At 34.0% G+C, this 16,908-nt stretch overlaps 1 protein-coding gene across 1 annotated transcript in view; it reads right to left on the bottom strand.

The window, feature by feature from the left end:
* The window catches only part of BMPR2 (bone morphogenetic protein receptor type 2), a gene marked incomplete at both ends in the record, with an annotated part of 125,491 nt that overhangs the window by 13,841 nt on the left and 94,742 nt on the right, over positions 1 to 16,908 (bottom strand). The window contains 7 exons of the mRNA XM_084235808.1: positions 2,019 to 2,155; positions 6,979 to 7,126; positions 7,778 to 7,938; positions 11,860 to 11,974; positions 12,722 to 12,952; positions 15,160 to 15,251; positions 15,829 to 15,939. Of these exons, the coding sequence (XP_084091934.1) occupies positions 2,019 to 2,155; positions 6,979 to 7,126; positions 7,778 to 7,938; positions 11,860 to 11,974; positions 12,722 to 12,952; positions 15,160 to 15,251; positions 15,829 to 15,939 (995 nt within the window). The remainder of the gene's footprint in view (positions 1 to 2,018; positions 2,156 to 6,978; positions 7,127 to 7,777; positions 7,939 to 11,859; positions 11,975 to 12,721; positions 12,953 to 15,159; positions 15,252 to 15,828; positions 15,940 to 16,908) is intronic.

Raw genomic sequence — 16,908 nt, 5'->3', positions numbered from 1 at the left:
AATTCCAGAAGGATGAAATAGAAGAGAGGAAATATCTTTTTTAATAATGTAAGAAAATCTCTGAACTGAAGAAACTGCTGAATTTTTCAAACTAAAATACTGCCCAGTGCAAAGCAAAATGTGTGAAAAGACCCACACCTTCCAGGTGAAATTTCACAATTCCAATGATAAAATAAAAGGCTTGTAGAGAAAAGGAAAGCAGGAGGATTTTTAAAAAAATGCAGCAATAGGATGAGACAGCTGAAATTGAAATTCTTATTGTCGGAATGCCAGAAGACAATAAAGTAGTGGTTTCAACATAGTGAGTAAAATGGTTCTGATCTTGTAACCATTACCCAGTCAAATCATTATATTACACAAGTATCTGGGTAAGACAGAATCATCTTTGAAAGTACAAGGTTTCATAACATTTATTACTCATATACACACACCAATACACATTACTTAAAGAGTAACTTCATACAAAAAATTATTTGTAAGAAAGTAAATGACATGAGATTTTTAAAATATCTTGTTTCTTATAACTTAGAAAGAAGAAAGATGACCGAAAAATCAAAAAAGAATCAATCCACTGATGATGACTTTTGCAACATTATTGCTCTAACTGCAGGGGCTGCTTAAAGTTTATTAACTAGTTTAGGATTTTTACTTCCTTTTCTGAGTCTGAGCTCAATACCTTTTTGTACCATAGATATTTACATCATCATAATTATGCACAATGTTTTTGTTTTATTTAAAAGTCTAGTTCTCTGTAGACAAAACAAAAATTAATAATAGACATAATATGAAAAAAACTAGGTGAGAGATAACTTAGGAAATAAGATACAGTATTTAAAGTCATAATAATAACTTCTAGAAGAGGAAATTAGAAACAAACACAAAATCGTCAGAACACTTAATAGGAGTTACTTCTGAAGAGAGTTGGTGGAGGTGGACAGTCTTTTCCTTTTCCATTTATGTTTTGATGTCCTACTATTTGATTTTGTTTGCTATACAGTGATCTAAATTAAAATCTTTTAAAAAAATTGTTCAAGAAAGAAACACAGTGTAGTGTGTATGATATGTAGTGTGTATATCATATCATACAATTAACTATGAGCTAAATGGAGAGAAAGATCTACAGGTACTGATATGAAAAACTTCATAAATAAAAAACAAACCTCAGAATTGATAGTGGATAATAAGATGATCCTGCTATGTAACACAATTAGGAGAGAGGGAGGGAAAATATAGATGTCTTCAGTGTTGTGACAACAATTTACTCAAACGGTATTTCTATGAAGACATTTCAGTTTTGTAAATTGCATTTTTTTTTAAAGATTTATTTATTTATTTATTTATACAAGCACTGGGTACAGTCAGAAGCATGGGAGGGTGAGAGAATTCACCAGAGCCAGAGAAGGGAGCAGAACAGGCAGAAGGACCGAAGTACACTGCTGAGGGGAGCAACGGGCGGCGGGAGAAGTCTGTGCGCCACGTGGGACCCTCCTCCGGTGGCCGGGGAGCAGCCGAGGATCGAACCGCCACTGCAGAGGCTGCGGGCAGCTTCGCGACCCAGTGCTCAGCCGCTGCGCCACCAGGGAGGCCCTAAATTGCATTTTTAATTAGCAGAATTCTGAGACTGTACCTTGGTTCCTTTTCTATTAGCCATGGAATCTGTAAGTCTTGTATTAATTAACATTTTTGGTATCATTCTCAAGAGAAAAAGACTGAATTTCAATGTTTAAAATATTAGCATGCTAATTATTCTGGCTGTTATTCAACATGGCAAACATCAAATACATCAGTTAGTTTCTCTAAAGTCATATTTTACACTTAGGGAAAAAAAGTGAAACTGAACAGAAAAAGGACACTTTTTATACTGAAATATTTTTAAATGTATAACATAAAAATCAAGTATGTATGATTTCTGGCATTAGAGAACTCTTAAGAACTATCACCAGTCTATTTTTGCTTCATGTGACATTAAAACATATTCAGTTGTAAACCATCTTTTGAATAATTTAGCTTTTTCTTACCAGGCTATTTTCTTTCCAAGCTTCTGGGAACTTGGGTCTCTGTTTTTCCCTAGACACCAGAACCTGCATATCTTCAAAAGTGGGATGGTTTCCAACTTCTGTCTGAAAAGCCATCTGGTATTCTGGTACAGATTCACCTGTATTTTTTTAAAAAATTGAGTAAAATTCCCAATTATCATAAAATAACAGAATAGCAGAACCATTTCTGATTCCAAGTAAGCAAAGAAATTATATGATGATCTTTTTCTCAAGCACTTGCAGGCATATTTGGAAATCCTAAAGGAGATCCTATTGAGGGTTTAATGTACTGTTAATATAATTGCTTTCTTTAGAATCATCTCTGATAAATGTTTGTCGATAAATGATTTTTTCAATGATTTACAGCTATTTTTAAAAGGTTTATAGTAATACTAAATGGGGAGGAGGGGATTATTATAAGTTGTACTAAATACTTGACAATATGCCTGAACTTGGATCCCATACAGGGATGGGAGGTGGTGGATATGAGGAGAAAGTACAGGAATGAACATGTCTATAGAACCAAATATAAGTAGATGTATAGTCATCATGTCTCATTATGACATTGGCTTTATTACAGTCTAGCCAGAATGTATCAAATGTCAAAAAGTTCTATAATGGCCATCTGACCAAAAAAAATCAATATACTAATATTTTAAAAATTCCTCTTAACAAGCAGTATCTAGTTCAAGAATTTTTTAAGTATCATAAGCTGTTCTACCCTTCCCAATAGACCAGTCCCATCACCAGTAAGCTGCCTGTGATGAGAGGCTTATAATTTTTACAAAATGTTATCAAATTAAAAATTATTAAACATATTGGGACACACAGTGGAATTCTGAGACCAGCACTTAGAAAACTACTGGTTTAGTCAAAATCTTGGCAAAGAACAAAGGAAAAATAAAGAATTTTCCTGTTCCCTTGCTCCTCCCTTTACCTCACTAAAAAGACAGGATAACTTGGAAGCAAGAACAAAATGGAGGGTTAGGCACTTAGGTTCTAATTGTGGCTTCATCTCTATCTTGGAAAAGTCATTCCTCATTTCAATTTTCCTGTCAGCAAAAAGATATTATCTGCCTTCCTCTTCTCATTCAAGTGAAAATAGCATAAGTTACAATGACCCAGATGAAAAGTACATTACAAACCATATAATTTAAGCTTTGCATATCAGTTTGAATATTCAGAAAAACCTATAATCACTTGCTTTCCACCAACATTAAAATATCTACAAAGATTAATTCTATAATCTATATAGCAAAGACCAATTTTCTTACACAATCTATAATTACAAATAATATTTTCATATACTCTAAACATTTAAGCAGATACTTGTTTTTGATCAATAACCATCAACATTGAACTTGAAGACAAAACTAAAGGATTATAATCATGCCAGTTACTATATCACCTTCTTCCATAAAACCTATGATAAAACTTCAACCCATGCCATCTGTGAACTGTAAGATAGATACTAGTATATCTTATCTGTCTCTCTGAGGCATATACATAACACATACACATCGCTTCCATAGCGTAATTTATTATTCTTTCTTCAAATGATGGTTTGATAGAATAATTTAAAATTCACAATTTTACTTATTCATTTTAATCAGGACCCAATCGTAATGTGAAAACTTGCTAAACCGATATATGATTATGAGTAAAATGACATTAAGAATTATCAAATCTCCACTAAATCTTTATAGTTCTAATTGTTCAACAGATATTTAGTGCTAACAGTACTAGGTAACCGGGAATACAAAGATGAAAGTTAATGACAACACCATCATGGAGATACTTGTTTTATTGAATTTCCTTAAAACTTGGTAATCACTGGGTTACGCAAAGTAAATTTTGCAATCCCATTTATTTATTTATTTATTTTTAAATCTTCAGGTTTAGAAAGTTCTTTTTTTTTTTTTTAAAGATTTATTTATTTATTTATACAAGCACTGGGTACAGTCAGAAGCATGGGAGGGTGAGAGAATTCACTGAGCCAGAGTGGGGAGCAGAGCAGGCAGAAAGATTGAAGCACACTGCTGAGGGGAGCAGCGGGTGGCAGGAGAGGTCTGCGCGCCATGTGGGATCCTCCTCCAGTGGCCGGGGAGTAGCCGGGGATTGAACCAGTGCTGCAGAGGCTGCTGGCAGCTTCACAACCCAGCGCTCAACCACTGCGCCACCGGGGGGGCCCCCCCCATTTTTTTTAAACTGTCCAAAATAGATCACATATCTAAGTATGTCAGATACAATTCCGTTTCTCACTTCATTTACTACCTGTTAATGATGTCTCTAGCAATAACTTTTTAATCCCATTCTTGAATTACACTTGTTTTATTTTTTCCTCTTGCCATTTTTCTTCTTTATCCTTGCCTTTTCTCTGCTTACATAAACTACAGTATTTTACTCTTTCATTTTGATGTAAATACTTAAATTTGTTAATTTTACTATTTATTTTATAGAGATGGCCTTCATTACATGGTGTTTACATTGGAGGCATATCACAGAAATTAAAAAAATATTTTAGAATTTTATCATTATTATATGCTATTCTATAGGCTTATTAAAAATTCATGGGACCTATTTCTTCAACTTCCATCCCATTTCCTGTTTAAATTTTTAAAGTATCTGCTACCTTCTGCCTTCTTAATACTTTTCCTCTCTATGCTCTATAATATTTCTATCTCCTCTATTTCACAGAAATTCCCTCTAAGAATATCAATAACCTTCTCCTACTCAAACTCAAAGATGAGTCTTTAGTACTATTTCCCTTTGGCCTTTCAGGTACATCTGTTGCTTTAAATCTTAGTTTTTAGGCCCTCCCTTAACCTAAGGGTTAAATCTCAGCACTATCACTCCTATGGCCTGAATGTGATCCCCAGCTAGGGAGTTATCCCACATATGGTGCAGCAGACCTCTCCTATCTAGACAATTGCTCCCCTGAGCAGGTATTTCAGTATATCCACCTGTTTTGCTTCCCACTCTGTCTTTGGTGATTACTCTCACACCCCCACACCTCTGGACTACACCCCAGTTCTTCTACCAAAAAACCCTCTTTTAAGAAATACATTTTGTCTATCAATACCTGATATCAGTATCAAGTCTCTATATTTAACTCATCTTTCTAATGTTAATCATTATTTTCCCCTAAGTTCCTGGCTTCTACCCTCACTGTTATTCAGATCAAAACCACAGATCCCTTCTATTTTCTCTCCTACATGCCTCTTCTTTGTCCATTTCCATAACAAAGGTTATAGGGCATCTAATGCAAATAGTTATATTTTTATTGTGGCAAAATACACATAACATAAAATTTACCATTTTTATGTATATAGTTCTGTGGCATTGAGTACATTCATAATGTGGTACAACCATCATCACTTTCCATCTCCAGAGCTTCTTCCATCTTTCCAAACTCAAACTCTGTATCTACTAAATATTAACACCATGTTTCTTTTTTCTTTCTATTTCTATTTCTGCTATTTCTATTTCAATTCATCCTACACATCTGCTAAAATAATCTTCTGCAAACAAGATTTGTCTTTCCCTTTTCAAACATCTGATACTGCTCTTTACTATTTATAAGATCAAAAGTAAGCTATTCTTTGAATGCAATAGTTGTTTAAAAAATGTTGCTGATGGCAATATACTAATGCTGATATGAGAACCATTTTAGTCAGCCAACTTCTAAAACAAAAAATTCTAGATTAGGATATACTTAAAAATTGGTGGTCAGAAATCAAAAGTTCCAAAGTTATTAAATATTAAATACTGTGATATGACTTCAACTGCTGTTATTTCTAGAAGAACATTCAACTAAGTGTATGGTAGTGAATACTTGTACCTCCAATTAATTGGAAAATATATCATAAACTGGGCCTCCCCGGTGGTGCAGCGGTTGAGCGCTGAGTTGCGAAGCTGCCCACAGCCCCTGCAGCACCGGTTCGATCCCTGGCCACCGGCGAGAGTCCCACATGGTGCGCAGACCTCTCCTGCCGCCCGCTGCTCCCCTCAGCAGTATACTTCGTCAATCTACCTTGTGCTCTCCCCTCTGGCTCTGGTGAATTCTCTCCCCCTCCCATGCTTCTGACTGTACCCAGTGCTTGTATAAATAAATAAATAAATCTTAAATATATATATCATAAATTAATTTTAATATATTTTAAAATTTTACAGTTTTTAAATTCTTAATGTTTTTAAAGAAAAATGTTTAACCCTACTATTAATTATTATTGAATAATTCCATTTCACAAATTGATTCAATGCTGTTTCAACTGACTTTCTTTTTTGTGTGTGCTCTTTAATGGTGTTATTCCTATAAAAGAGAAGCCATATCTAAAAAATTATTTTGTATACCTCTAGAACAAAGCAATGCAGACTGGTTGTTAGTCTAAGAGTTTATATGACAATAATGACAGTGATGTAATTCAGACACAAAAAAGGAAAAAAATTATACACTCATTTGACCATTTCAAGTAAGCCTCAAACAAGCATTCACATTAAGATGAGGGTTATTTCGTTAAAAGGAAGACAAGGGAGAATAAAAAATGGGAGGGGGGGGGGAAGAGAAGGGTAGAAAAGGGTACTTCATTGCCTCTAATTCTTTTTTGGATCAATTCAGGAAACACTGTTATAAGTGTAATTTGTCAAATGCTCAGACATTTTATAAGGAAAATAATGGCTACTAAAGCAGAAACTGATGTAATCACTGTCAGATAAGCAATTATGAACAAATAATTAAGCTGTACTCACATACAAACTTAAAGTTCTTCTTAAGATTTTTTAATGCACATACTTCTGCTAATAATGTTTCTGAACACTAGATGGCAATGACCTAACAGTTAAAATGACAGTAAAAACACACGAAAGCTGACTTAATTCAGATAAGGAGATAGAGCAGTTTCATTTCAAAACCTATACCAATTGTTGACAGGAGTTCTCTTACCTGGGAAGAGATCCGTACATCTCATAAATATCTCCCAATAGATTAGTCCAAGTGCATACATGTCTACTTGTTTCAAAGCTGATTCGCAGTCCCTCAGGTTCACTGCTCCTTCTAGAACTTCCGGTGCCATATATCTGATTGTACCAACCTGAAAAGTTAGAATGATTATTTTTCAGAAACAAAAATGAGTATATCCTGAAAGGTACATATTTCATGTCAATAATATATCAGCATATTATCTGACCATAAGAATGTTCTTAATACTTTTGTATCTGATTTTTCATCCATAAATTGTCTTTCCTGAATAAACTGTGATAAATCTGTCCTATTAAATACCAATCATCAGTTGAAAGAATGAGCTAGACATTTCTATGTATATCAGTATAAAAAATATGTGAGGAAACTGCACAATATGTATACCATTTCACATTTTTTTAACTCACAAAAATACATGTATGTATAAATATTTGTATGTGAATGCAGAGAAAAAAGTCAGGAAGAATACATTCCACATTGTCAGAGGATTAGCAGAGGGTGAATGTCCTGTCTCAAACTAGGTGATCTTATCTTTATTGCAAAATCAGTTACTACAAATTTCCTCTGAACACTTCTGTCAAAATGTGCTGAAATGGCAATGATTTCCATAACTTTATGTAAAGCTCTGCATTTTTTAATTTTGTAATTCCAATGTGCTATAATTGGCAACATATAAAGATAATTTCCCTGAGTAGTTAGTGTATTTTTAATGTAGCTTATGTTTTCTAAGTATGTCACTGTGATACCTTTTGTATAAACTTACCTCACTTATGGCTGCATTGTCTTCCTCCCCTGGACGCACCAGTCTATTTCCAGTCAGTCTCATAGACAACCCAAAGTCACTGATAACGCAGGTTCCATCATTTTTCACCAGGACGTTTCTACTGTTTAAATCTCGATGGGAAATGGCAGGTTTATAATGATCTGTTTGGATAATTTCAAATATATTAATGCCTAAATAGCACTATTGGACATAAAAGAAGCATAAGCATGCAGGTAATAAGGACTATACAAATAAAGAAGATAGCTTTTTTGTTCTGACCACTGAATTTCTAATAACAAAAAAGGACATAAGAAATCAAAATTTCAATTCACCATACAATATATTATACAATGTTAACTCCTACTGTGTGTATATTAAGCTTTAAGCATTCAGCTGAGACTAGTAGCCAACATGCTGCTTTTTAAAAAAATTCTAACATAGGCTTGTTTTTTCCCCCTCATTTCCAGTGCAGCAAAAATGAGGCAACAGAGAAAGGAATGTTTGGCATAAGTAACAACAAAAAAAAGTCAACTTGTCTAAAATAAGTATCAATTAAAAACTGACATGCCTCCAAAATTTATACATAAATCTTATAGATTACTGGCTTAACAGATCAAACCTGTGACAGAGCACCCCAGTTCTGCTAAGATTTAGTCATGTCTCTGACCCCAACTCAGTTCTTCAAATTAAACTAGGAATAGTTTTATAATGGGCTAGGAGAACAAGTAGAAGAGTTGCTATCTCTCAATAAGGTAATGAAAATCTGCTTTCTGATTTCACAAAGAAGTACTACTGTACTCATTCTATTACATGTTTATCAGTAGACTATAAGCTCCATGAAGGCAGAAAGAGAATGCTATAGTAAATGCTTGTTGACTGGAAGTATGTATCTAACCTAAGCCCATCATCAAAAACATAGTATTTTCTTTTCTTTTAAGGAAATCTTACCTAAAATGTATATTAGAATAATCTATAGCTTTTGAAATAAAAAAATTCTTGGTACAATTTCTGGTATTTAAAATAGCTCCTTGGTCTATGAAAAATATACATCAAACAGAATAAAGTCAATGAAAAGTTCATGGAGCGTGTACATTTAGGGACAAGTAGACTCTGTATTTACATTTATTATTCACTTTAATGAGCAGACTGCAATTTCACCAACAATTAAACTAAAGACAGAGAATAATGATTCCTCGGATACAAAAAAGTTAAAGCAACAGCAAAACTAGAAGAAAAAATAGTAGTTACCAAGTTTATTTGTCAAAGAATTGACTTTTCTCTCAATTTCTCCCCTCCCCACTCTCTGATCCAATCATCCCAAGCTTATACTAACTTGGCTTACCCAACCCTAAAAGAGCTGCATTTTTCACTCTGGATAACCATACCAAAAGTATGTAAGGTGTCATTTTGGGGTGATATTTATCTAAGAAAACTTACAGTGACATTGGAAAGTTTTTGTATACGAAAACCAAGTCAATATTTAAACTAAAAGATCTCACACAGGGGGAACCAGGAATCATGGAGAGAATGTGCATATAGTCAATGAGATAGTTTGAGGGGAAAAGAGTAGTACTTCCAGGAAAAAAAGAGAAAATACAACAGAATTCATCACTAATGCAAAGGGTAAAACTATAAACTGCCCCTTTGAGGCTTCATTTCCTATTAAAGCTCACCTCAGGATTTGGGTGGGAGAGAACTTTAAAAAAAGGAGCAAAACATACAATGACTTTGCCCTGGACACTAGAACTGTATTAAGAAATTATCTCAAAGGAGAGAGGGACGTAATATTTTAATTATATTGAAAGATAAAACCTGATGAAAAAGTTTCTCTGTGCCTGTTTACACCTACACAGTGAAGGATCTAGAAGGACATACACAAAATAATTAGTAATATTCTGGTTAGGTTGGAGTGATCTAAATATATCCTTTATTATATTTGGGGGGAGGTAATGTTGGGAAAAAATTCATGGGGGGCCTCCCTGGTGGTGCAAGGGGTTAAGCACCGCACTATGAAGCAATCTGCAGACTCTGCAGCACAAGTTCGATCCCTGGCCCGCCAGGGAGTAACCCACATGGCAAGGTGGGCCTATCCTGTATCGCCTGCTGCTCCCCTCAGTAGTGTGTTTCAGTCGGTCTGCCTGTTCTGTTCTCTGCTCTGTTTCTAGTGAATTCTCTCACCCCCCACATCTTTGCCTATATTCCAGCTCTTGTATGCATAAATAAATCTTAAAAAAAAATTCATTGAGAGAAACAACTACAAATAAGCAAATTTAGTTCTTCCTTATTCTAAAGCTAAGCAACAGCTGCACAGATAATATTATACCTTACTATAAAACTTCTATGCTAATCAGCAAAGTTACATCTGAAGATAATGGGAAGAATATTAGTGTCTAGAAAAAGTGAAAAGATACTTTAAATGTCTGAAATAGTATCATATACTTGTATTTTTTAAGTATTGATGACAATCATTCTTTCTAGCTAATGTTTGGCTTGAAACCTTGCTGAATCATGCAACCCTTGAAAAAGGGGATTAGGGTGGTATTTTAAGTTCTGTGCTAAGCCAGCTCTTTAAAGATATTATAATAATATTTAAAAGTAAGGAAACACAGTCCAAATAGTTAATGTGCTGATGCACTAAAGCAAGTGCATCAAGTTGCTGACATAGACAATAATATTGGTCAATTCCATATTCAGGAAAAGAAAGATGTCAAGATAAATAAAGTGATAAATTATTCAGGAGAAATTATTTATATATGAAGCAGCAGCTAGGAAAGATGATCCATGTGATTATAAAATGGAACAAAGATCTTAGAAATTGATACATTAAGGATCCTCTCACTACAGAGGTCAGAGAGACTGAAGAAAATGATGGTGTGGGTTTTAGTATGACAAGAAAGTGCCTTAAGGGATATAAGTTTGAGAAAGCATGAAGGCAGACTTTTCACAGCAAAGCTAATTTAGAGGTGCCTGTGATGTGAGGTGTATTTTGAAACAAAGTGAGAAAGCAAATGTATTAAAGAGATGCTTTGAACAACTGACAAAATGTGCATAAAATTAGCGAAGAAAACTGCAATTATGGTAAGGAACACAATCACAAAGTTCTGAAACACTAACAAAGACACTCGCCACAATGCATTCTCCTCTTCCTACTTGGTAACAGATTCCATTATTATTTGAGGTAGCAATACACGCATCTTAAAAAAAAAAACAACATGAAAACCTATACTCTCAGCAACAAATGTGATAGTTAAGCATGGACTAAGTTCTGGGAAACAAAGCGTAAGTTTTAGAGTAGGACTTGTGGAGGCATGAGGAGGCAATTCCTTTTCCCTACTGACTATTATATAGCATGATGGATGTGGTGACCGTGAAGATGAAAGCCACCATATAAAGAGCAATGGGAAAGAAATACAGGGGCCTGTGGCCTAATAATAGCAATAATAGTAATAATAATAATAATATCTAATAATACTGGGGTGCTCCCAAACCAATTTTCACTATTTCTCTACAGATCCTTACATGAAAAAGAAAAAAATTTGTACTTATGGGAGTCACTGTTATTTTTTATTTTGGACAGATCTGACCAAATCTAACTCTAGCTAACAGGCGCTAATATTTGGGTTTTATACTAAAGATCAACCAACCTATGGAATAAAGATCCATGCAATGTTAAAACTAAACAAGTGATAATACATTGTCAAATAATACAAGGAAAATACAGTATATTTTAGCTAAGAGGTTATTAATATAGGTCCATACATGAACTTCAAAGGGATTAAGGGTTTCCATAATCAAAAAGCCATTTCCTAAGTATGTCTACATGTGTATCTTTGTAGGGAAAGTGTTTCAGAGGTCTAATCAAATTCTCAAAGGGATGCATGATGCTTCCAGAGTCCTGAAATTCTTTTTTTCATTCTACCTATTACATTTCAAATACTGTTCTTCATGCCAGAGCTTTCAAGCAACTGGTTAATAATAAATCTGTTAACAATATATACTTTTATTTAAAAGATATGAATAAAATTTTCCTTTGAGAATTATGACCCACATGACTGCAACTCATTCTCCATTCACTGCCTTACCTCCTCGTGGTAATTCCGTATGAAGATAAGCTAGTCCTCTAGTCACAGAATGAGCCAGACGGCAAGAGCTTACCCAGTCACTTGTATGGAGACTCAAATACTTGCATAAAGATCCCTATAGATGGGGGAGAAAGTGGAATTAATTTACTTGATATGTGGAGGTAAGTTAACAGCCTTATAAAGGATTTGCTATAGGTTAGGATACCATGGAAACTGAATTTGGCATTTCAGAATCTCAAATGAGTTATAAGGCATATCTATGGATTTAGAAAGGAGACAAGAAAAGAAAGGAGAATTGTCAATTTGTTATTTCTCCAATATTAAAAGTTATAAATGGTTATTTCACTTTAAGTATTTTTTGATTTATCAAATTAAGATAGAAAAAAAGGTCTTCAGACTCTTTCGTTACACTCTACCTCTTGCCAGTACAAATAATACATTATAGTTATGTTTTACAAGTGAACACAGAAGGCTTTTGTAAATATATGTGGATTAGTGCTACTCAAAAGTGCCCATCACCCACAAACTATTATGAGTCTGAGATAAGGAGCCTGTATTAGAATAAATTGTCAATCAAGGCACTACTTCCCTCATTAAAGAGTCTTTCTGAGAGAGGGAGACACACACACACACACACACACACACACACACATGCAGAAGAAAGGGGGGTTAGAGAGAGAAAGAGAACAAAAGAGTTAACTGGTGACTTAATTGATTCACATTCTTCTGCGAGAGCCTTAATTCACTACAAATCATTAATAACCAGTTAGCAAACTAACAATATCATATATGCTAGCAATTTTACTGAAAGTCTAGTTGATAGCTAACATAAATATCAATGTATTATTTATGAGTAACTTACATTGGGATAATACTCCATCACCAGCAAATACTCCATGCGTCCATCTGCAGTGACTCTTTCATCTCCAACTATAAAGCGAGCGATGTTGTCATGTTCCATCAAAGGCACTCTGTAAATATTCTTCTCATTGATAAAATTCTGACGGTTTGCAAAGGAAAATACTTTTACAGCAACTGGACGTTCATCCAAAGAACCTTTATATACTGCTCCATATCGACCTCGACCAATCAGCTGTAAATCAGTTTGAAGAAAGCAAGGTATTAATTCATATCACAACAGAACAATAAATTTACTAAATAATATAGCACAAATCCATATATACACCATAGCTCTCTAAGGCTTACAGTTTTTAATTACTCCATTATCATAAAATGAATAAAATCTGCGTCTCAAATGGCTTAGGAAATGCCTAATAGATTCTACCACAGATAACTACTCAGAACAAAATTTTAAAAAGAAATCTAAAACATGTATACATTAAACACAGAATGAACAAAAGGAGGTAGATTCTGAGGAGACTCAATGTTTAGAAGAAAGGACTGCATGGGGTTAGCTGCCCATTTTTATAGCTTTTAGCATGACAGGGTGAAATCAGTACTGCACAGGAGAATTAAAATAGCGATAAGAAATCTAGAATATTTTCAGTCTAGGAACCAGAGGGCAGAATTTGAGGGCAAATACAACTGCTAAAAGTGAGAGGGTCCTAAAATGGAGAATCGTAGAAAGGGAAACCCAGCGAATGCACGGGACATACTCTAAAGAGTAAAATAACTGAACTGAGATTTGAGCTTCTGCCTAAGAAACAAATTTGTAATGTTTTCAAACAAGTTTTTTGTCCACAAAAACAACTGAAAAATCAACATATTTGATTATGTTTACTGAATCCAAGGTCTCCACAATAGAACATTCATAATATCTGGACTACAACAAAAATTACTTAATGGACAAAGAGCTAAAAATCCATTTTCTTCATTCTCACTTTTTGGGAATTTCTCTCACTTTTTATTGAAACAGGTTAGACATTTACTATCACTTATTTAAGGATGTTTGTTATGTTTTATTTCACAATTTCTAGGTTAAAATTTAACAGTGCACCTTTCTGAAAGATCTTATCAGTGTATAGTTAAATCAGCAATGTTTGGGAGTTCGTCTTTTACTCAATCCATGATAAAAATCTTACGGTTTTAATTAGCATATTTTCAACTCAGTAAATTATTTATAAAAGATTATATTTATACTAATAATTATACATTTAACAGCGACTCTTAACTTCTTTTATGAATTGGCAGTTCATCTCTTTTGTCCATTTAATATAGGCTGTTCATTCATATTGATTTATAGATAGCTCTTTATCAATTCCTTGCCTATGCATTGAAATACATTTTTATAATTAGGCTTTTAACTTTGCTTACTGCACCTTTCTCAAATGGAAGCGTTTTAAAATATTTTATGATCTAATCTAGTATATCTATTTACAATCTCTGGTTTGGAGAACTTAGTTATCAAGTTATTCCAAACAAAGATCATAAAGTATTCATTATGGTCATAATTGTAAAAAAAGTTCTAAGATACTATCATATATATATATATATATATATATATATATATATATATATATAAAAAAATATATGCAAAGACAAGGAATATGGATTCCTTGCCTGGCACACTCTCCTCAGAATTTCATGTCTTTATTCCTATATTCTTAATTTTATACTTTTAATTAATTTTATAATTTTATTTATTTATTTTTTTTAATAGAGACATGCTTTATTTATTTATTTGTTTGTTTGTTTGTTTGTTTGTTTATACATGCACTGGGTACAGTCAGAAGCGTGGGAGAATGAGAGAATTCACCAGAGCCAGAGCGGGGAGCAGAGCAGGCAGAAGGACCGAAGTACACTGCTGAGGGGAGCAGCAGGCGGCAGGAGAGGTCTGCGCGCCATGTGGGACCCTCCTCCAGTGGCCGGGGAGCAGCCGGGGTTCGAACCGGCACCGCGGAAGCCGCGGGCAGCTTCGCAACCCAGCGCTCAACCACTGCGCCACCGGGGAGGCCCTTAATTTTATAATTTTAAAACATCATTTTTTCTGTCATTTTCTTCAATAGTTTTTAAATAATTTCCTTCATAACTTTCTTTAATAACTGCCTCCCTACATCTTCTTATCCAGTTAATTCTTCTCTGTAGCATTTACTACTACTTGAAATAATATATATTCATTTGTTCCCTGTTTTGTAGACTCTCCCACTAGAATGTAAGTCTAAAGAGGAATATCTATATTGTTTACCTATATTCTCAGTGCCTAGACTATGTTTTGGCACAAACTTGATAATAAATGCTCACAGAATAAATGAATGAATGTCTTAGTGAGTGAATGAAGTCATAGTCCCAGATGTACTATTAGAGCAAAAAATATAGTCAATAATATAAAAGCAGTATTACCTCCAACAATTTCAGATTATCTAGGTCAAGAGAGGGCTCTGATGCTGCTGCCTCCATCATGTTCATACTGTGAAGACCTTGTTTACGGTCTCCTACAGGAATAGGAAAAGGAAATTACCAATACGTGTTTCTCTTAAAATCAAAATCTCAAAAAAAAAAAAAAGAACAATGATGTAAAATATATATAAATTATTTAAAAATTCAAAATCCCTATTATATTTTATACACACATATTTAAAAAGAAGAGCTATAGAAGGATAGGGAATAATACTTATGTTGATGCCAAACATAAAAGAAGGCTTTATAAAAGTTTTTTGAATGAATGAATTGGTGATTTCCTAGAATGCTTATCAAACCTAAAGTTATTATAACTACCTTGACATTTAATTATACTGAGAAATTACCGTTCAATATACTAAAGTACTTACAGATAAATCATATCTGTAATTTATTTCAAAATAATGCAGTGTCATGGAATGGTGTGGTGACTAGGGCTATAGATAATAAGTAGATGAGACAAGCTGGGTGAGAGGTGTTTTGAATATGTTTGAAACTTTTGGTAAAAACCAAGGAGGGAAATTTGCTTTGAGAGGAATTTTAAAAGGTAGAAAATAAACTCTGTTTAAATGGTATGTTTAATAACAGTAAGACACAAAGTGGTATTTTTACCTGTCAGCATTCTGTATCCAAAACATAAGGCAACTATCAAAACAGTTAATACGGAGACGGATGCCAAAGCAATGATTATTGTCTCATCTCGGTTAAATGAATGAGGTGGACCTAAAAGAAAACAAATTTAAAAATAGTCATTCTTTTACTTTTTTTAGTATTTTGTTAAATACTAACAGACTGCCCTTTAGAAAGACTGTATCATTACATGGATCAATAATGTTTCTGCACCAAAGGAAATGAAAAAAGTTACGATTGCAAATTATATTTTAAATCATACAAATTAACTTACAGATTTAGAATACACAAAAAAACCTACTAGATATGCTCACAATTATTGAAGTATCAACTATATCATGAAAACACAGATATGATAGTTTAAAATATGAGAGGTGCAAGGGGTTAAGATGCAACCTATGAAGCTATCCGCAGCCACTGCAGCATGAACCCCGGCCAGGGAGCAACCCACATGGCGCAACAGACCTCTCCTGACTCGCCCCCTGATCCCCTCAGCAGTGTATTTCAGCCAATCTGCCTGTTCTGTTCCCCGTTCTATCTCTGGTAAATCCTCTCACCCCCCACACCTCTGGCCTGAACCCCAGTTCTTGTATGCATAAATAAATAAACCTTTAAAAAAAAATAATAATATATAATTTAAGAGAACATTCTTTGGAATCACATTTGATTTTAAACCCTGACTCCACAACATTATCTGCAAACATTTTAGCAAATTATTTGACTTGTCTGAGCTTCAAATCTCTCATTTGTGAGATACTCTAGACTTCACAAGTATTCTGTAAGGTTTAAATGAGAGTTTATGTACTTAGAAAAGTGCTGAGTACCTTATCTATGCAACAAACAGTAGTTATCTTTATCAATATTGATATTTTATTCAATAAAAAGAGCATGACTTCGCAGGCAGTTAAATATGAATTGAACTTGAAACTCAGTTGTACTTATTTTATTACCTTGTGAAAACTTCTTCACCTGAGCCTAAATTTATTCACTTGTAGAGTGGGACTACACATATCTAAGTCAAATAGTTATTAATAGCATGAAAAGCACCTTAAGTGATAGTTC

Source organism: Talpa europaea (genome assembly GCF_964194135.1).
Source record: "Talpa europaea genome assembly, chromosome: 1".
In the NCBI taxonomy this organism is placed as follows: domain Eukaryota; kingdom Metazoa; phylum Chordata; class Mammalia; order Eulipotyphla; family Talpidae; genus Talpa; species Talpa europaea.
This window is presented reverse-complemented; position numbering and strand designations above follow the sequence as displayed.